The sequence below is a fragment of the Arachis hypogaea genome, chromosome 8 (assembly GCF_003086295.3).
Source record: "Arachis hypogaea cultivar Tifrunner chromosome 8, arahy.Tifrunner.gnm2.J5K5, whole genome shotgun sequence".
Lineage (NCBI taxonomy): Eukaryota > Viridiplantae > Streptophyta > Magnoliopsida > Fabales > Fabaceae > Arachis > Arachis hypogaea.
Window position 1 is genome coordinate 35,735,872 of NC_092043.1, and position 21,459 is coordinate 35,757,330.

The following is a 21,459-nucleotide window of genomic DNA, read 5'->3' on the forward strand; positions in this document are numbered from 1 at the left end:
GGCAAAAATGGACGCAACTCTTCATCAATGATTACAATTCTGGAATGACCCTCCTAGAGAGATCACCAAAGTTATTGCTGTAGATAACATCGGGGCCTACATTATTACTAAAAAAATCCAGGTGGCAAGGCGTGGGTTTGTGACTGCTATTCATGCCACTTTAATTAGTTTATTGAATCCAGATTACTTACATTAAAGAAAAAGTTTGTTTTAAAAAAAATCGTTGTATAACTTATAACGTATATTAATATAATTGTGGTTTGTGGATAAATGAAATAAGGTGAAAATTCACATATAGTTATTTTTATATAAATTAAATTAAATTTTTATCAAATCATCTCACGTTTTTTAAATAAACTTCACATGTGAAACTTTTTCTATTTGTATATATCCACCTGCTTGCTGCATCATTGATTGACTAAAAAGCCAAGCCAACCAGCCAAGTCAAGTCAACCTCACATTACCTCTCGCCCGATGGATTCCAGCAACCGCATCGAAAGCAGCAGCGCCACCGCACCTCGGCGGATCTGCAAATGCGACGTGTTCATCAGTTTCAGGGGTCCCGACACCCGCAACACTTTGGTTGATCATCTCTACAATCACCTCATCCGAAAAGGCATCTTCACCTTCAAGGATGACAAGACGCTGGAGCAAGGTCAACCCATTTCATCTCAGCTCCTGCAAGCAATTAGGGATTCAAGGATTTCCATTGTTGTCTTCTCACCAGATTATGCAGCCTCCACTTGGTGTTTAGATGAAATGGCTGCTATTGTTGACTGCCAAAGAGAGTTCAATCAAGCTGTCTTCCCGGTTTTCTATGATGTGGATCCCTCTCATGTGCGCAAACAGAACGGTGTGTACCAGGAAGCTTTTATCTCCCATTCACAGAAATTCACACAAGACCCAGCAAAGGTCCAACGCTGGAAGAGTGCTATGACCACTTTGGCCAATTCTGTTGGCTGGGATGTTACAAATAAGTACGTACAACACTAACCATTATTAATTCTTCGCTCACGTTGTTTTTGTATTTATATTCACATCAACATCGGGTGTTTTCCATGCTTGGGCATAGGAATTATCCATCAATAAAATTTGATTAGGACAGATTGCTAGAAATCTAAAGGTGCGTTTGCGTTTTCATTTAGTGTTTTTATTTTTAGTGTTTTTTATTTTCTGAATTTTGTGAAGGAAAAAGCGAAAACAGTAAAGTATCATATGTTTGTCTTTCTTTCAGGCCAGAGTTTGGAGAGATTGAAAAAATTGTTCAGAAAATAGTGAAAACATTGAATCATAAATTCTCTGGGTTTGTTGATGACTTAATTGGGATGCAGCCTCGTGTGGAAGGATTGGAAAAGCTTCTCAAGTTAAGATCAGAGGATGATGGCTTTCGAGTTTTAGGATTATGGGGGATGGGCGGTATAGGAAAGACAACTCATGCTACGGCCTTATATGATAGAATCTCTTATCAATTTGATGCTTCTTGTTTTGTTGAGAACGTGAGCAGACTTTACAATGATGGTGGTGCTATGGCCATACAAAAACAAATTCTTCGTCAAGCTCTGGACGAAAAGAATTTAGATACTTACAGTCCTTCCGAGATATCTGGGATTATAACAAATAGGCTTCATAGTATAAAGGTCCTTGTTGTGTTGGACAATGTTGATCACCTGAAGCAATTAGAAGAATTGGCTATCAAACCTAAATTACTTTGTGAAGGGAGTAGAATAATCATAACCACGAGGGATGCGCATATTTTAAAAGTGTATGAAGCCGATGAAGTTCACAATGTTCCCCTGTTAAGTGATAAAGAAGCCCGAGAGTTGTTTGGTAGAAAAGCCTTCAAGAGAGAGGGTCCAAGCAACAATTGTGAGGAGCTGATTCCTGAGGTACTTAAATACGCTCAAAGACATCCACTAACAATTAAAGTGGTGGGTGCTTTCTTGTGTTCCCGCAATGCTGCCCAATGGAGAGATGCCTTGGATAGATTAAGGAATAATCAAGAAGACGAAATTACAAACGTGCTTCGGATTAGTTATGACGGGCTAAAATATGAGGAGCAAGAAATATTTCTACACATTGCTTGTTTTTTCAGAGGGGAGAGGGAGGACTATGTAAAGCGAATACTAGATTCTCTTGGATTATATCCTATTATTGGAATTTCAGTTATTGCGCAGAAATCACTCATAACCATTAGAAACCAAGAAATTCATATGCACGAAATGCTGCAAGAGTTGGGAAAGAAAATTGTTCGGGAGAAATATCCTCAAGAACCTGGATCATGGAGTAGGATATGGAGTTACAAGGATTTCCATCATGTCTTGATGTCAGAAACGGTAATGAGTCACCCTTAGTTTCACGAGAAAATTTTAATTTTCACTTTTCTAAGTGATTGAACATATATATGCCGATGATCCCGTTTTTTTTCTTGTTTTTTGTTTAATTACTTTGAAACTTTTACTTTTTGTTAAATTTTCAATTAAATTCTTGCAGTTTTGCAATTAGACTTAGGAAAAGTCTAGGGGCCAGCAATTTTATTGAATTTTGGCCAGCATGTAACTAGCAGAGAAAGCTGAGCTATTGGATGAAATCTCACACCAATCTCACACCATTAAATCATCATTGATGGCTATTTGATGGCTACCAATCACAAAAATTGTTGACTCCTTAGCATTGTTCACTTAGACTTTTATACCATAAATTTATTTTTAATTAAGTACTTATTAGTTATTATTTGAAAAAGAAAAACTATAGGTAAAAATACCTTTTTAACCAGTCAATTTTAAACAACTGTGATTAATAATTATTAATTTTATATTTTTTTAAAAATAAAATTTAAATAATCATTAATTAATAATAATTAATTAGTATGGAGTGCAGGTCAAAAATATTTGTTGATTACATATCCGGATTGTTTAAAAAATTAATATTCTTAGAATATTTATTTTTTGAATCTGAAATGAAATATTCTAAAAATATTTATTATCATAACACAATAGTAAAGAGGAACCAAATTAAATTTTTTTATTAAATATAGAAATGCCATTTCAAATTTTAAATTACAGAGATACTTGTGTGCAAATTTGACAAAACTACAAAATTTAACATTTTTAAAGTACTTCCATTCTTGTTTACTAAAATTTCATGTTTGTCAGGGAACAAATAAGATCAAAGCCATAGTTGTTGATATAAAAGAGGATATCACTGATTGCAGTCAGATGGTTGAAGGGTTGTCCAAAATGAAGGATCTCAAGCTGCTCATTGTACATCAAAAGAACAACCATTCAGAAAGTAGACTCAAATCTCTTTCTAGTTGTCTGAAGTATCTTTCATGGCATGGTTACCCTTTTCCTTCTTTGCCATCAGTGTTTCACCCTTCAGAATGTCTCGTTGAAATGAATTTGTCTGCTAGCAGTATCAAAAGCCTATGGGAAGGCCACAAGGTATTATTAGACTATTAGTTACTACAATAATTTTCTTGTCTTTTTCTTTCTCTTTTTTCCTGCATAAGACAATTGCAGAAGTAAAGTATTATTAATTAACGAAAGAAAATAGTCACCAAAAAATTAACGAAAAAAATAATAATAATAAAACGTAGATTCAAATTTTATTTTTCAAATTTTAAAAATTCAATTTTATATGTAAGTCCCTAAACATGTACAATGCAAATTATTTATAATTTATATTAGGCAATTATTTAATTTAATAGGATTTAGGAAATAAATATATTGTTATTTTTTAATTGATAATGTCACTTCTATATTATGAGTTTGTTTGAATACTATTAAATTATTAGAAAAATATTCTTTTATAAGTTATAATTTATATTTATTCTTAAAAAATATTTTAACATAATAAATAAATAAAAATATTTTTATATTATTGTACCCAAATATAATTATCAGATATAAAAATACTTTTTACATAAGATATCCAAATATAAAATTATTTTTATTTTTTTAAAATTTTTTTAAAAAGGATCATTTGAAAAATTAAAATAATCTTTTGATAGAAATTCACCTAAATAAACTCATATGATATTTTTATGATAAACTTTTTTTTTATCACCATAAAAAATAAAATAATAAATATAAAGAATAATTTAAAGAATTCTAAAAAATTGATAATATCGCTCTCCTAATATTTAAATTTATAGAAAAGTTATCAAAGTATTCTAGAAATATTAATGTTTTAATAATTTTAGTCGTTAAATAATTATATATATTTTTTATAATAAAATTAATGGTTCAAATTATGAAATAACTATATTTCTAAAATATCTAATAACCGTTAAAACCTATATCAAAATTTACTTTAGGTCATGAGGTGGCATGATTACAAAATGCTAACCAAAAATAAAATGGAACTAGTGTATGTTTCCGTACACTATACGGGATAATTAATAAAAAAATATTTTTTATTAAAATAGATTAAAAATATATATATAATAATTATTATTATAAATATTTTATAAAGTTATAATTAAAATCAAAGTTTAATTTTTTTTAATGTTAAAAATATTTAAAATAATTAATATTTGTCTTAACTGATTTGAATTGGTTGAGTGGTCATCTCACTTGTCTACTTAAGTAAGTATTAGAGTTTCGAATCCCGCCTTGTGTATGTAATAACTCATTGGCTAGCAGCACACCATTAATAAATGGAGCTTCAATCCGTGGAGGATTAGTTCTTGACCTGCCGAGTTGAAAAATATAGTGAAAGAAAATAGTATTTGTTCGGTAGTCGGTTTCCGGACAGATCGGGTGAGTAGGTGAGGGAGTGAGGACGCCCTTGCTTTGGTCGTACTGAAATTGGGTTTGCCGAGTAGCCGAGCACTTGTTGCAGAGAGAGAATGAGGGGGGTGCCACCTGCAAAGACACTCCGACGCTCAAGTCAGCGATGTGCAGGCGGGCAAAATGGTTAGGTGAAAGGATATGACGTACCTTGGGAAGGGCAGGTCCTTCCCCATTTATACTTGTCAGAGGTGGGCCCAGAGGGGACGAGCCCACTTTCCACGAAGATTCCCCCCAGCTGTGCTGGGGGAATGTGAGGACGCGTGTCCAGGTGTCGTGGCGAACGCTGAGAGCTTGACCGTTCGGGTCGGGTTCTCGATGGGTCGGGCCGACCCGTACGTAGCTTGGGCCAGACCGTAACAGTGCCCCCACGCGCCGATAATCAGCCGTATAGGCTGTTGGCGGCGAGTCTTCTATCATCGTTGTCGTTTAGTCGACCGCTCGTGTGAGTGACGCGCTGCCCACATGCGTGCCCGTTCGTGGTTCGGGGCGTTCCTTCGTCGCCTCGTTTTTCGCGCGGGGCATTAAATGCCCATAAAAGATTGAAAAATCCCGTGTGTGCAAAGACGGTTCTGCCCCCAGGTCTTTCGCGCTTCCACTAGAGCGGTTTTGAACAGTTTTATGCTTCTCTTCTTCTTCCATTTATTTGCCTCCCTGATCATACTGCCCATTCGTCCCTTCTTTGCTCCCATCACACAAAGGCTGTTTCCATTGCTCTAGCGCGCTCCGTCCCTATTTGAACTTCCTCAATTCATCCAGGTAACTACTTCTTTTCCTTTTTACTTTGTTGAGTGTTTGCATGTCTGCCATGATCATTTTTCCTGTGCTTGTTCTTTTTTCTGTTGTTCATGGGCACATTCTTGTGGATGCACTCTCTTTTTCTTTTGCTGACCGTGGTGTGTCATGGGGGGTTTATGTTTTTGCCTTGGTTTTGGTTTGTTTGGTCTCCCCCCTGTGGTCACGGCACGAGGGGTTTCTTTGGGTCTTTCCCGGGTTCCGGCCTCACAGACTAACCGCGCGGTGCCCCCACTGTAGGTATGCCTCGTGTCGTTAGCTGAGCTTCAAGCTCCGCCGCGGGTTATGACCCGTACGCGTGGGTGGTTTCCGACCTCAGGAACTCTCCCAATCAAATGGGTGAGGAGGAGCTAACGGAGTTTCGTCAGGCCGAATATCTCTGTGGGGGTACCGACGAGGAGGCGAACTATGATGTTTATGTCCCCGCCCCTCACGAACGGCTTTATGAAATTAATTTCAATGCCCCCCGGGTTGCCGATTGGATTTGGTTCTACAAGGCCATGTTCACTCAGGTCGGGGTCCGCATCCCCTTTTCCCCCTTCCAGATGAGCCTTCTAAATCGGATTTCCGTGGCACCATCTCAATTGCATCTGAACAGCTGGGCGTCCATTCGCTGCTTTGAGATGGTGTGCGAATATCTAGAGCTACCGACCTCTGTCGACGTCTTCCTTTTTTTCTTTAATCTAACTAATCCTTCCAAGGAGGGGAAACACAAGAAGGGGTTCATGTCCTTCCGGTCTGCCCAGGGTCGGAGGATCTTTGGCTTGTTCGAGGACTCCTATCATGGGTTCAAGGACAAGTACTTTAAGGTCCGTCTGGCTAAGGGTCGTCACGCTTTTTGGTTATCTTTGGAAAGGGAGCGCCTCATCCCGACGTATTGGAGTTTCGGGGCGGGGTCTAATCCTTTTATCAAGGTTACTTATAAAGGGATGTCGGCCGTGGATCGGCGGGTAGCCGACATCTTGTTGGCAGTTCTTGGAAAAAATAACGTGAATCCCCATCTCCTTATGGGAAATCGTGAGGCTGCCAGAGATTATGTCTGTGAGTTCCTCTTGCCATGTGGTCACTTGTTTAAATTTTCCTATTGCTTCTTTTATTTGACTTGTTCGTTTTTCAAATTGTTTTGTAGTGGGACTTTCTGCCGAAGTGACCGGCATGGACAACTTGTATCAAACCTTTCTTCAGGATGACGAGGGTGAGGAGACCGTAGGACAACAGGCAACGGTTCCTCCAGAAGTGCCCGCTGCCGACGTCGAAGCGTCCGCAAAGGCCGCCACCCCGACCTCCGCCGCCACCCCGACTTCCGCGACTCCGATTCCTCCAGAAATTGTTATTCCTGGGCACTCTTCTTCCTCTCGTCGGGAGGAGGAGGAAGATTTGTCCGTCATCCCTACTCCCAAGAGACAGAGGTCCCAGTCTAGTCCTGAGGGTGTTTTGACTGTTATGGAAAGGAACTTTGATGTCGGGACGTTCATAGACGCCCAGCTGCTTCCGGGCACAGAGGATCATTTCCATGGTACCGACCTCTCGGGGCAGGCTCGGTGGATGTACCGCACCCTTCTTCGCGGCGCGGCCATAGCCCGGAAGGCGGAGTTCGAACTTTCTGGTATGGCCTCGCTTCGTCGGAAGCTCGAGTCCGCTGTTGGTGCCAATAATAAGTACAAAACTCAAGTTAAAACTCTTCAGGATCAGCTGGTTGAAGCGGGAAATAAGGTTGATGCTGCTGAGAAGAAGGCTGCTTTGGCAGAGGAGAAATTGAAGACTGTCGATGCCTCTGTATCCCGTTTAACGGAGCAAGAGACAACCTTGAAGAGCCAATTGAGTGCCGCGCAGAGTCGGGTGTCCGCTCTGGAGAAAGAGCGGGACGAAGCAGCGGCGGCTGCCAAGGTTGCTCGGGAGGAAGCCGAGTTGTTCAAGCGGAAGCATAAGGAGGTTAAAGAGCAGGGCAAGAACGCAATTTTCGTTACTGAAGATGCTCTCAAGGCTCAAGTAAAGATCGTCTCTCCGGACTTCGATGTGTCGGCAATTGGTATATTCAAGACCATCAAGGATGGGAAGATTGTTGATGTGCCGAAAAAATAAGTGTTTGTATTATTGATATTTTCTTTTTGTTGAGACTTCGTATTGTGACTTTTGGTGCCCGTTAAAGGGTTTATGGGATCGTTTTCCCGCATGTTCGGTTTCTTGTTTTACTTGTCGTCGATTTACGTCGTGTTTCCGTTTACTCGCTTCAGCCGTTTATGGCGCGCGTTCTTGTCGTGGTTGTTCACCGTGTTTTTGAACTGAGTGGCTCCCGGGGTGATCAGTCCCGAGGCCGCGTATCATTGCTCTCATAGTGGTCGCTCAGAGAGTTAGAATTTAGAAAATAACATAGGCAAATATGGCATGTAGAAAGTTAGAAGTTTAGAAAATAACATAGGCAAATATAGCATGTAGAAGTTGGGCGGGTTCAATCATTATATCATGGACACTGAAATGCTATTACGAAATAGATAGCTTATGAATAAAACCTCCTTAAGTTACCCGCATTCCATGTTCTCGGGACCTCTTTGCCGTTGAGTTTTTCTAGCTTGTATGCTCCTCTTCCGATTACCTCCTTGATTCGGTATGGTCCCTCCCAGTTCGCCGCTAGTTTGCCTTCTCCCGGGGTCGATGGGCCGATGTCCTTACGCCTCAGGACGAGGTCGTTTTCTTCAAACTTCCTTTTGAGCGCTTTGGCGTTGTAGCGTAAGGCCATTCTTTGTTTTAGCGCTGCTTCTGCCAGATGGGCCATTTCCCTGGTTTCTTTTATTAGGTCCTTCTCGACGGCTTCGTCTACTCCCTTCATGAGTAACCGTGGACTTGGCTCTCCGATCTCTACGGGTATCACTGCATCTGACCCGTAGGTTAGTCGGAAGGGTGTCTCTTTAGTGGAGGATTGTTCGGTTGTTCGGTAGGACCATAGGACCGAGGCTAGCTCGTCGGCCCACGCGCCTTTCTTGCTATCTAGCCTCTTCTTGAGCCCTTGCAAGATGACCTTATTTGCGGACTCGACCTGCCCGTTTGTCTGTGGGTGCTCTACCAAGGAGAATCTCTGCTTTATACCCAGGCCGGTGAGAAATTCTGTGAACTTTTTGTCGGTGAATTGTGTCCCGTTGTCCGAGATGACGACCTCTGGGATACCAAATCGTGTTATGACTTGTCTCCACATGAATTTCCTGCAATTAGATGAGGATATGCTGGCCAGCGGTTCAGCCTCTATCCATTTTGTGTAATAGTCGATAGCGACTATGAGGTACTTGACTTGTCCCGGGCCGACGGGAAAAGGTCCTAAGAGATCGACTCCCCACTGCGAGAATGGTCGAGAGGCCGTTAGCAAGTTGAGCTCAGAGGCGGGTGCACGATGGAAGTTGGCGTTTTCTTGGCACTTGACACACTTCTTAACGAACTCCTTGGAGTCAGCCATCATGGATGGCCAGTAATATCCTGCTCGGATTAACTTCCTCGCTAGGGCTTTGCCACCTATATGGTGGCCGCAGCATCCTTCATGGACTTCCCTGAGGACGTAGTCCGTCTGGTCGGGATGTAAACACTTCAGCAGGGGATGATTGAATCCCTTCCTGAAAAGCTGACCCTGGATGATGGCGTATCTGGCGGCTTCCCTTCTTAGCTTTTTGGCATCTTTTTCGTCGTCGGGGAGCTTGCCGCTTTCTAAGAAGTCGATAATGGGATCCAGCCAGGAGGGGCTTAGCTTCGAGAGGTGTAATGTGACTGCTGGCTCTTTCAATTTTCCTTGGATTAGAGACCGGTTACCCTCTCCCGGTTTGGTGCTAGCCAACTTTGACAAGAGATCTGCCCGTGTGTTCTTTTCTCTCGGGACGTGCTGGATCGTGACTTCTTCAAACTTTCGGCTCAAGTCCTTGACTTTTTCCAAGTATTTCTGTAGCAGCGAGTCCCTAGCTTGATAGCTCCCGTTTACTTGGGAGGTGACGATTTGCGAATCGCTGCATATCTCCAACCTTGTTGCCCCGACCTCTGCTGCTAAGGTTAGGCCTCCTATGAGGGCTTCGTACTCTGCTTGGTTGTTTGAAACGGGGAAATCGAACTTAATTGATTGCTCGTATACGACTCCAGCCGGGCTTTCCAGGATAACCCCGGCACCCCCGAACGTCTGGTTGGAGGCTCCGTCTACATGGAGTTTCCACCGTGTGTTCGTGTCTTCGGCTGGGTCCCCCGCTACTTCCACTAGAAAATCCGCCATTGCCTGGGCTTTGATGGCCTGCCGGGGTTCATATCGTATGTCGTATTGAGAGAGTTCAATCGACCAGGTCATCATTCTCCCCGCCAAGTCGGGTTTTTGAAGCACTTGCCGGATTCCATGATCCGTTCTCACGACGATCTGGTGGCTTTGGAAGTATTGCTTTAATCTCCTCGAAGAGGTCAAGAGTGCCAGAGCTAACTTCTCCAATTTGTTATATCTCAACTCTGCCCCTTGTAAGGCCCTACTGACAAAATAGACTGGTTGTTGTGTCCTTCCTTCTTCTCGTACTAAAACTGAGGCCAAGGCTTCTCCCGTTATGGCGAGGTACAGGTACAATGGCTCCCCTTCTTTTGGCTTTCCGAGGATAGGTGGTGTCGCCAGGATTTCTTTGAAGCGTTGAAAGGCTTCCTCGCATGCGGGTGTCCATTCGAACGCTATTCCTCTCTTCATGAGATTGAAGAACGGTAGGGCCTTTGTTGCCGATGCTCCAAGGAAACGTGACAATGAAGCCAGCCGACCTACCAACCTTTGGACTTCCTTAATACTGCCTGGGCTCTTCATTCGGAGTATCGCTTGACATTTCTCCGGGTTGGCTTCCACCCCTCTTTGGGTTATCATGAATCCGAGAAACTTTCCAGCTTCCATGGCGAAAGCACACTTGAGGGGATTCAGCCTCATACCGTGTTGTCGGAGGGATGCGAATACACTCGCCAAGTCGTTCAGAAGGTCGTCAGGTCGTGTTGTCTTTGCGAGGATGTCGTCCACGTAGACTTCGACTGTCTTTCCTATGAGGTCGTGGAATATCCTGTTCATTAGCCTCTGATATGTTGCCCCCACGTTTTTTAGGCCGAATGGCATTACCTTATAACAGAAGGTTCCTCCTGGCGTTATGAACGCCGTCTTGTCTTCGTCTGGACGGTGCATCGGTATCTGGTTGTAACCGGAGTAGGCGTCCATGAAGCTTAGATACCGGTATCCCGCCGCGGCGTCGACGAGCGCATCTATGTTAGGGAGGGGGAAGCAATCTTTGGGACATGCTTTGTTAAGGTCGGAATAGTCTACGCACATTCTCCACTTGCCGTTGTGCTTTTTTACCAATACCACATTCGAGAGCCATGTCGAGTAGTCCACTTCCCGTATGAAGCCTGCTTCTAGGAGGCTGGCCGTCTGTCTGGCCACCTCCTCCGCCCTTTCCGCCGACATCTTTCTCCTCCGTTGGGCCACCGGGCGTGCTTCCGCCTTGACGGCTAGATGATGCGAGATGATCTTTGGGTCTATGCCCGGCATGTCGGCTGGAGTCCAAGCAAATAAGTCCCTGTTGGCTCTTATCATTTCGACCAAAGGCTCCTTCAACTCGTGTGGGAGGTTTTTGTTAACGAATGTGAATCTTCCCTCTTCGTCACCGATTCTGAACTTCTCCAGATCCCCTTCTGGTTCCGGTCTAGGCTTGTCGTCTACTCTGGCATCCAGGTCGGCTAGGAACACACCGGACGCCTCCTTAGACTTCTTTCTGAGGGAGAGGCTGGCATTGTCGCAAGCGACCGCCGTCTCAAGGTCTCCCCTTATGGACCCTATGGATCCGTCATCGGTAACGAATTTCATGATCAGCAGCTTTGTGTTGATTATGGCTTCGAAATCATTGATCGTTTTTCTTCCCAGAATGATATTATAGGCGGTGGAGTCTCGGAGGATCACGAACTCGGCCATCGCCGATCTCCTGCCCTGGGATTGCCCTACTGAGATTGGCAGGGATATTATTCCATCCGGTTTGATGAAGTGGTCGCCCAATCCAATTACCCCGTGTTGGTGAGTCGTCAGATCGGCATCCTTTAATCCCAGCGCATCAAACACGTTGCGGAACATGATGTTTGAATCTGCTCCCGTGTCAACAAGGATGCGTTTGACGAGACCGGTCCCTACTCTGGCCGTTATGACCATGGGTGGGTTTTCCGGGACGTCGTCGAACCATTGGTCTTCTGGGCCGAAAGAAATGAACGGAGGCTTCTTAGAGTTTCGCGTCGACGAGGAGGAGATCGACAATATCTTGGCGTCCTTCTTATGTGCGGATTTGGATCTTGGTGCGGCGTTTTTGGCCGTCACTACGTTTATCACGGTGAGGCCGTGTTCTCCACCTTCTGGCTCTTGTCGCCTTTTTGCCGAACGGGTTTTGCCTTCCTCATCTTGGTCGCGGTAGCGCCTCCTTGGCTCTCTGATTAGGTGGGAGAAGGCCGCTAGTTTACCTTCCCTTATCGCTTGTTCCAATGCATCCTTCAGGTCGAAACAATCCTGCGTTAGGTGACCGTAACCCTTGTGGTAGTCACAATAAAGGTTCTTGTTCCCTCCGGTGCGGTCTTTGAGTGGTCGGGGATTCGGCAGGATTCCTTTCTCGGCTATTTGTTGGTAGACTTCCACGATGGGGAGATTGAGCGGAGTGTAGTTGGTGAATTTTTCGACTCGGGGGAATGTCCTTGGTGCCTTACTCAGCGCCTATTCCCTGGTTTGTCCCTTTGGCCTTTCCCCATTGCCCTGTTGCCGGGCTTGATTGTAGCTGGGCTGCCGTTTGTTGGCGGCCACAACTCGGCTGACTTCCTCGTCGTTTATGTACTCCTTGGCCACCGTCTGGATTTCATGCATTGTCCAAACCGGTTTCGTGGTAAGGTGTTTTCGGAAGTTCTCGTTGAGGAGGCCGTTTGTCAGGCAAAGACTGGCCACCGAGTCGGTTAAGCCATCGATTTCCAGGCATTCGTCGTTGAACCGATCTAGGTACCTCCTGATCGGTTCTCCTTGTCTCTGGGTTACCCCTAGAAGGTTGATAGGGTGCTTGGCCTTCGCTATCCGTGTTGTAAATTGGGCCAGGAATGCACGGCTGATGTCCGAGAAACTGTAGATGGAACCTTGCGGGAGGCCGTTAAACCATCTGATCGCTGGCCCTGCTAAGGTTACCGGGAAGGCGCGGCATCTTACTTCGTCCCCCACTCCCTCCAGATTCATCCTGGCCTCAAAGGCCGTGAGGTGTTCTAGAGGGTCTTGAGTTCCGTCGTACCTCATGTCCGTTGGTTTGTCGAAGTGTTTCGGCAACCGGACCTCGAGGATAGATCGGTGGAATGGGGTGACGCCCATTATCACAGGTTGTCGTGTTTTCTCGGATCTCCCTTCCCCGTCTTCGCGACCTCTTGCCGCTCGGCGGGTTAGTCTGCCGCGGGAGTAGATGATTGTGTCATTTCGTCTTCTCGGTATGGGAGACTCCTCCCGCGTGCTCTCCGCTTCCGTTCGGGATATGGATGTACGCCGCGGGCGGCTTCGGTGAGAGTCTTCCTCCTCGCTTCCAGGAGACGGGGTGTAGCTGGGATCGGTAGTTCGTCCATCCCGCTCCCGGTCGGCCAGCTGTCGTTCTAGGTTCTGGACCCTGTGGCGTAGCTCCTGCATTATTATGGCGCTATCGCCGCCCGTTCCCCCGAATGGCCGTGTTCTCGCGTGTTGTTGGGAGGACCTCCGCCGCCCCCTTAGCGAGGCGACGGAAGCTGCCCCCTCCGCTCCGGCTGCTCGGGCCTGGTCTCCGGGACCCAGCGCGACTTCCATTTAGGTCGAATTCCCCACAGACGGCGCCAATGTTCGGTAGTCGGTTTCCGGACAGATCGGGTGAGTAGGTGAGGGAGTGAGGACGCCCTTGCTTTGGTCGTACTGGAATTGGGTTTGCCGAGTAGCCGAGCACTTGTTGCAGAGAGAGAATGAGGGGGGTGCCACCTGCAAAAACACTCCGACGCTCAAGTCAGCGATGTGCAGGCGGGCAAAATGGTTAGGTGAAAGGATATGACGTACCTTGGGAAGGGCAGGTCCTTCCCCATTTATACTTGTCAGAGGTGGGCCCAGAGGGGACGAGCCCACTTTCCACGAAGATTCCCCCCAGCTGTGCTGGGGGAATGTGAGGACGCGTGTCCAGGTGTCGTGGCGAATGCTGAGAGCTTGACCGTTCGGGTCGGGTTCTCGATGGGTCGGGCCGACCTGTACGTAGCTTGGGCCAGACCGTAACAGTATTTGTCTTGAAAGTAGAACAATTCTTATTGATGATAGTAATACTTATAAAGATTTGCCTTTATTGAAATTTAACTGTGACAGTTTTATTTATTAGTATCATATTCATTCAAGAAGTCAAACAATATGCATTAAAATTTTATATTTTATGGCATAATTTTTAAACTTCTAAACTTATAAACTTATGTCATTAAAAAAGGTATTAGATTGATTAATATTTCTTGGTAATATTATCAAAATACCATCATTGAATATTAGTTTGTGTAAAAAGAAACTATAATAAATTTTGTTATTCAATATATAATTTATTCTATTGAAAAATAAATTATTATTCCTAGATTGCTAAATATATTTTTTTCTATTTTTATATCATTTTATTTGGCAATAATTTCCATTAAAAAAATGAATAACTATATTATCTTATAATATGATGTACAAAATAATTTTTTATTTCAAAATTAATTCCAGTTAGTGAAAACAATTCAAAATATTTTCTTACACAAATTTAAACTTAAATTTAAATTCAAAATTAATTAACAACTCATCTTTTTAAAAATTTTAATAACAAAAATAAAATTAGTTAGGTACAAAATATTCAACATTTAATAATTTCAATCATTTTAAATTTTAATTACCAAAAATTGAGTTAGAAATCAATTATAACTTAATAATCGATAATACATATATATTAGTATACAAATAATAATATCTAACATATAATTTAATTTTTTTAACAGAGCTAATCTATAATTTATTGAGAATTGATTTATTGTCTAAATTTTTTTTATAAATTTTGTAATATGTAAAAATAGTGATCTTATTTTTATTATTATTTAAGAAATTATTCATAATTTTTTGTTATGTCATTAATTTAATTAATAACCTTTATTATTACTTTGCTACCAAAAAAATCATGTTTATATTATTTGTATATTTTTTAATACTAATAAATATGTAGGTATTATATTTATTGTCTTAGATAATGGCTTAAGTTATTTATTTCTTATGTTAAATACTATAAATTATATTTTGTATATTAAATTTATTAATTTATCTATATTAAGAGGAGAAAAATTATGCAATACATCGTATGTTATAAAGATTAGTTGATTTACATATAAATTATCTTTAAAAAAATAAAGAAATAATTTATCACATATAATAATCTTTGATATATGTAGTGTCATGTATATATTAGGATGATCTATTTTAATTATGTAAGTGATTATTATTATTCACTTTTTCATTAAGATAGTAAATAATATTTAAAATAATAAAAAAAGATAATTAGAATTTTTTTTGTTTGATTATAAAATCTACTGTAAGTATACCTATCTTTTATATATACTAAATATAATCATATTTAATAGTATAATATTTATTACAGCAACGACTCAAAATATTAACTCAAATGAGTAAGATCAACCTAGGTCTATTGTTAGGATTCTAAATCCGAATTAGGTTCATTGTCTTAAAACTCAATGTAGATAGTCACACAAAAAAATTCAATGCAGATAAAGTTCACGTGTCCTATCTCAAATCGGCTCAAATTGAATTTCCGTTTTTAGTTAGATATAGTAATAGATACTCGTGTGGGCAGGCGGACTCCTTTTCCCGTCCTTCACTCCCATTTAAAAAAAAAATATCCCTCGTCCGCTCTCGATTTTCATCGCAAGTCCCCCTATTTAATTATCTACTTACCGAATGCAAATACCACAATTATCTATAGATATTCTTTGAAATTTTTTTAAAAATTAACAAAAAAATTGTAATATTATAATAATAAAATAATCCATTCAATATATATAATTCAACACAACTCATAATATATTCATTATAAAAAGTAACATTTCAAAAAAAATATAAAAACATCTTCCAATATAATAACATAATATAATATTTTAGGGCGAGACTGAACGACATAGTAACAAACTTAAAAGACATAAAAAGTGAGTTAGAGGAATAGTAGATACAAAATCAAGGTTAAGGATGACTTTAAAAGAAAAAAAAAGAGTTTAAATTAGAGACAGAAAATAAGATTACTAATTATATTTGCGTGGATTTAATGGATCTCTTAAAAAGGGTACTTATGTCCCCATCCCACTCTATTTCACGTGAACAGGGAGACCGTAAAATTTTTACAAATCCCCATTTAATTCTAAATTATATTGCAAGTAATCCGATATCCATTTGGATGGTCTTTTTTATCATTTTAATTGCTAGCATTTGTTAGTTCATGACCTGAAATTACTCTAGCCATTTAGTAAATTCTTAGATAACTAAAGTTTAAGCTATATCATTCTCATAAAGTCACATGTATCATTGTTATAACAATATTAATCGAGAATAAGTGATTAAACACTAAATAAGTCAAAATTTTCATATTTATAATAATGGCTAATATCGCATTAAATTAAAAAATATCACATTGTTATAATATCGATCACATTAATATCATATTATATATATATATATATATAATAATATTAATAAAAAATAAGTGGTTAAATATTAAATAAATTACTTAAATTCAAAAAGAACATACATGTGATGAATTATAATAAATTTATATATGAGGAGTAAAAATAAAATAAAAAATTAAAAATAAAATAAAGAGAACAATTAAAAGAAGTAAAAGAAGGTAAAATAAATAATGTGTGGAATAAAAAAATATATTGTAATGGAAGATTAATATAATCAATGAATATAAAAGATAAAAAAAATTAAAATACAATCTCATTAAACAAATTTCAAGAATTTTTTTTGAAAAAGAACCTATTAATCAACTTTTATAAAAATATTTTTAAAATGTCTTTAAATAAAATAATCTGTTAATCAAAATACATAAAAAAAATTGATATAAAACAAAATAAAAAAAAAATAGCAAAATTAAGATAGAAAAAACAAAAATAAAAAAATTACAAACATTACATTCAAGCACAAAATAGAGAAGAAAGAGATAAAAAATACATTCTAATTATATATAATTAAAATATATTGTTGAATTATTAAATTAAAGAAATTGAATTTATGACTATAAACAATCAATTCTAATGACTAAAAATAATAAATTAAAATAAAAAAAATTAAAAATATTATCTGAGAATATAGGAATCGTAGAATATATAATATAGAAGTATATATACATTAATAACAAAATAAAATCGTAGCATATAGAATTGGAATCCTTTGATATTTTTAAATGAATTTAATGAATTTATTTAAAAATAATAAATATTCATTAACTACAATGATTAATATCCGTTTTATTTACTGGATCGTATTAATAAGAGAATAATTAAAAATATATGTGACCAGTTTAATTAATTTATTTAAGTATCAATTAATTAATACGTAATATAAACTCGTTATTTTTTCAATAATTAATACTCGTTTTATTTAATTATCAATTAATTAATACTCATTTTATTTTAGGTTTAATTACTTTATTGGTCTCAATAGTTTCGCAAAATTTTCAATTAGGTCCCTATACTTTTTTTCCTTTTAATTTGGTCTTTGCACCAATTTTTTTTTCAATTAGGTTCTTTTTTGTAGTAATTGGTTTAATTATATAGAGACCCAATTAAAAAAATGGTGCAAGGACCCAAATAAAAAAAAAGTATAGAGACCGAATTAAAAAAAATTTGGTGCAAGGACTCAATTAAAAGGGAAAAAAGTATAGGAAACTAATTAAAAATTTTGCAAAACTATAAGGACCAACAAAATAATCAAACCTTTATTTTATATGTATAAAATAATAAGATAATAAATTAAATGAAATGAAGGTTTAATTATTCTGTTAATCTCTATAGTTTTGCGAAATTTTCAATTAGGTCCTATATTTTTTTCCTTTTAATTGAGTCCCTCCACCATTTTTTTTCAATTAGGTCCCTCTTGGCAGTAATTAGCTTAATTTTATAAGGACCTAACTAAAAAACATTTGGTGCAGGGATCCAAATAAAAAAAAAAGGTGTAAAGACCCAACTAAAAAAAATTGGTGCAAGGACTCAATTAAAAATAAAAAAAAGTACAGAAACCTAATTAAATATTTTGTAAAACTAAAGGGACCAACAGAATAATTAAACTTTAGATGAATTCATTAGAATAATTAGCATCACAAGTAGATTTTTATAAAAAAAGAGTAAAATTGCACATATATATATATATAGTGAATTTAAAAAATAAAGATTGTTAAGTAATTATGATTGTTTTTTAAATAAATAGTAAAAAAAAAGTTATAAACTATATTCTTTCATAAGTAACCCTTTTAAATTGTACATTATGTTTCGCATGGTTTATTTATATATCATTTAAATTGGCATTGTTTTTATAATGATCATTTATTCTTAATAATGGTTAGAGTTTTTGACCCCTTACAATAATTATCTATATATATATATATATATATATATTCTGAAAAAGTTATTAAATAAATTTATTCTTTTTGCCTTATTTTCACATCAAAAAATTTTTTGATTTGCCTTTTTTTAACTATTATTATATTATTATAATTGTTAAATAATATTTAAAAAAATCTTTAAAAATAAAAGTAGCGATCACACTTCAAATAATTAATTCAATAGAATTAAACTTAAATGAATAAGATAATTCAATTAATTATACAGATAATAGTATATTTATAAATATTAATAATAAAAATAGTTTCACTAATGTAAATGACCAATACAATAATTATATGAAAAAATAAATAATTACATAATTACATAATTTTTAAGATCCTATGTGATTGAATTTAATGGACAAATCCAAAAATATCTATACGATAATGTCCTAATATTTTAGCATGCTATAAATCATACTATAAGTTTATATATCATATTATAACTTTAAGCCAACTCCTTAAATACATGAAATACACATGATAAAAGAGAATATTACAAAACAAAATTATAGTAAGATTATTCAAAAATACCGTAAAAAATATATATCTCTTTTGTTAATCAAAAGCCAGAAGAAAAAAAATATGTGCCTAATAATGAGCAACTAAAATAGACAAAAATATTTAAAAAATATAAAAAATAAAATGTATAAGTAAAGATAAAAGAAATAAAAATTAAATAAATTACAAAAATTGTACCCTAAACACAAGAGAGAGAGAAAAAGAGAAAAGAAAACAAATGAGTAAAAAACACATTATGATCTCGTATAAATAGATGATATTGAAAAAAATAAACTAATTAAATTAATTCATATATTTCGTTATCATATTTATTATTTACTGAAATAATATGATATTTACTCTAATAAAATCAAATCAAATAATTAATATAATTATCTAAATTAATTAATTTATACAATTAATTATAATTAATCAATTTATATAAATGATAATAAATTGTAAGATTTGAATGTCTAATCAAATTAATTAATTGATATCATTAATTAGTTATAATTGATTTGCTTTATAAAATTAAAACAATTAAATTGGAAAACACTCTCTGAAGCATGCCACGTCAGTTTCATCATTAAATGCAGACATCTGATTTTTATATAATAGAATAGATAGAATAGATAGGCTTTTTATAGGTGGGATTTAAATGTCCAAAAGGACTCATCTTTCCTTAATCATGGATTGAAACTTCTGAATTTTATGTTTAGATGGGAAGAAATTTTAAATTTTGGACAAGTTATTTCACTTTTACGAGTCAATGACAAATTAAATACCATATTTAATGGTTGATATATACCTTGGTTGTGAGAAAAAAAATTATCGTTCTATTTTCTTACGCTAAGGGTAGGATTGATAAAAGTACTATTTTTTTAAGGTAGCTTATTAAAGTTAAATTTTAAGAGATAATTTTTTTAAAAATTGTAATATGTATGTTTAATAAATTAAACTAAAAAATATTTTTAATAAGTATAAATAATAATAATAATTAAATTTAGTAAAATAATTATTAAAATTTTAAAAAAATCATAATAGATATAAATATTAAAATAAATTTAAATATTTATTAATATATAAGATTATACTAGATTTTTTTATTTTAATAAAAAATTAACTTTAAAAAATATTTTTTAATTACTTTTAAAAGTACTCAATTTTTAAAAAAACTATTAATATAAGTACATGATATATTTTATTTACTGAATACAAAACGAATTACTTGTTATAGATTATTTTTCAGTTTAAAACTAATCCTTTCTTTTGAAATGTTAGTAAATCGTTATATTTGAAACGGAAGAATATTTTTTATTCAAATCAGGTTTATGAACAATGTCAAAAGCATTTTTTAACGTCTTGTTTTTTCAAAAATATTTTCTGAACATTAGAAATCCACTATCATGTAGTTGTGTATATTTATATATGTTTTCTAGATGTTTAGTAGAATAATAAACTACAAAATAATTTTTACAGCAGAATAATTAAACTTTTTTACTGGAATAATTAAAATATTAATATTAAATTACTCTAGATTTTTAGAAGTTCAAATTTCATTGTCAATGTAACCAAATTTCATTGTCCTACATGAGTAAATGTAACCAAATTTTATTTTCAAAATATATTTTAATTTGTAAAAAATACTTCCTTTACATTATAAGCAATTTTTTCTAATCACCCACCAAAGTTTTATTTAAACTAATGCGATTATGACAAGAAAATAGTATAGTATTTTAAGCCTTATTATATATTGATGGTCGAAAGTTTTTCTTTCTCTCTTAAAAAAATAAAAAATTTTGGTAGAAAACTGATTCGTTGGTGGAGATTTTAAAGCTTTGATTTAACAAACTGACTTGCTGATCGTTGTTCTATTTCACAGATATTTGTTCGCCTGACAATATTAGATTTGAGCAACTCGAAAAAGCTTATAGAAACTCCAAATTTTGAATGGTGCACAAGTCTTAAGCGATTAGATCTTTCAGGATGCACAAAACTACAACATGTTCACCCTTCAATTGGCCTTCTTGCACGACTTGTTTACTTGAATTTGCGGAATTGTAGTAGTTTGGTTACCCTCAACTTTGGCAGTGATGAATGCAAGTTAAGTTCTCTTATAGTTCTACATCTTTCAGGTTGTACAAAATTGGAAACTACGCCAGATTTTTCAAGGATCTTAAATCTAGAATATCTTGATCTTGAACAATGTACAAGTTTGGCTAAGGTGCATGAATCTCTCTGGTCCCTTGGAAAACTTAATGAATCATAATTTATTTTACGTCAAATAGAGAAATAATATTTAAAAAAATATTTTTCAACAAAATATAATTAAAAATGATCTAATTGGTTTTAATTTAATATAGATATTTAATTTAAAATTTTTAAACCATAAAAAACAATTAAATTTTTTTTATAAAACTACAAATAATTTAACTATGATGGATGGTGATGGTAATCATCATGACGGATAGAGAGAAGGGTAACATCGTAGTTTGTCATGATACTATTAGATGTAGTATTAATTATTAAAGGTAAGTTTTAAATTGATTATCAAAAGTTTGAATAAAATAATAGATGAATTAATCTCCACGTACAAGCCTTTTTTCTATACAAGTTATATAAGTCTTGAAAATTCTTAATCCCTAAAACGCCTCTTATGGCACGTATATTTCACGCGCATTTTTAACAGATTTTTCAATCAA

General features: G+C 36.4%; 1 protein-coding gene across 2 annotated transcripts; it reads left to right on the forward strand.

Moving 5' to 3' along the window:
- The first annotated feature begins 6 nt into the window (after window positions 1-6).
- LOC112707228 (disease resistance protein RPV1) lies at window positions 7-21,042 on the forward strand. Of its 2 annotated transcripts, none has more exons than XM_025758888.3 (4): window positions 7-977; window positions 1,235-2,333; window positions 3,153-3,440; window positions 20,640-21,042. In XM_025758888.3, the coding sequence occupies exons 1-4, from the start codon at window positions 475-477 to the stop codon at window positions 21,024-21,026; spliced, it is 2,277 nt and encodes a 758-aa protein (XP_025614673.2). In that variant the 5' UTR covers window positions 7-474; the 3' UTR covers window positions 21,027-21,042. The 2 variants fall into 2 exon arrangements, with proteins under 2 accessions (XP_025614673.2, XP_072057333.1); XM_072201232.1 differs by lacking the exon at window positions 20,640-21,042 and adding an exon at window positions 6,715-6,842.
- The last annotated feature ends 417 nt before the right edge of the window (window positions 21,043-21,459 follow it).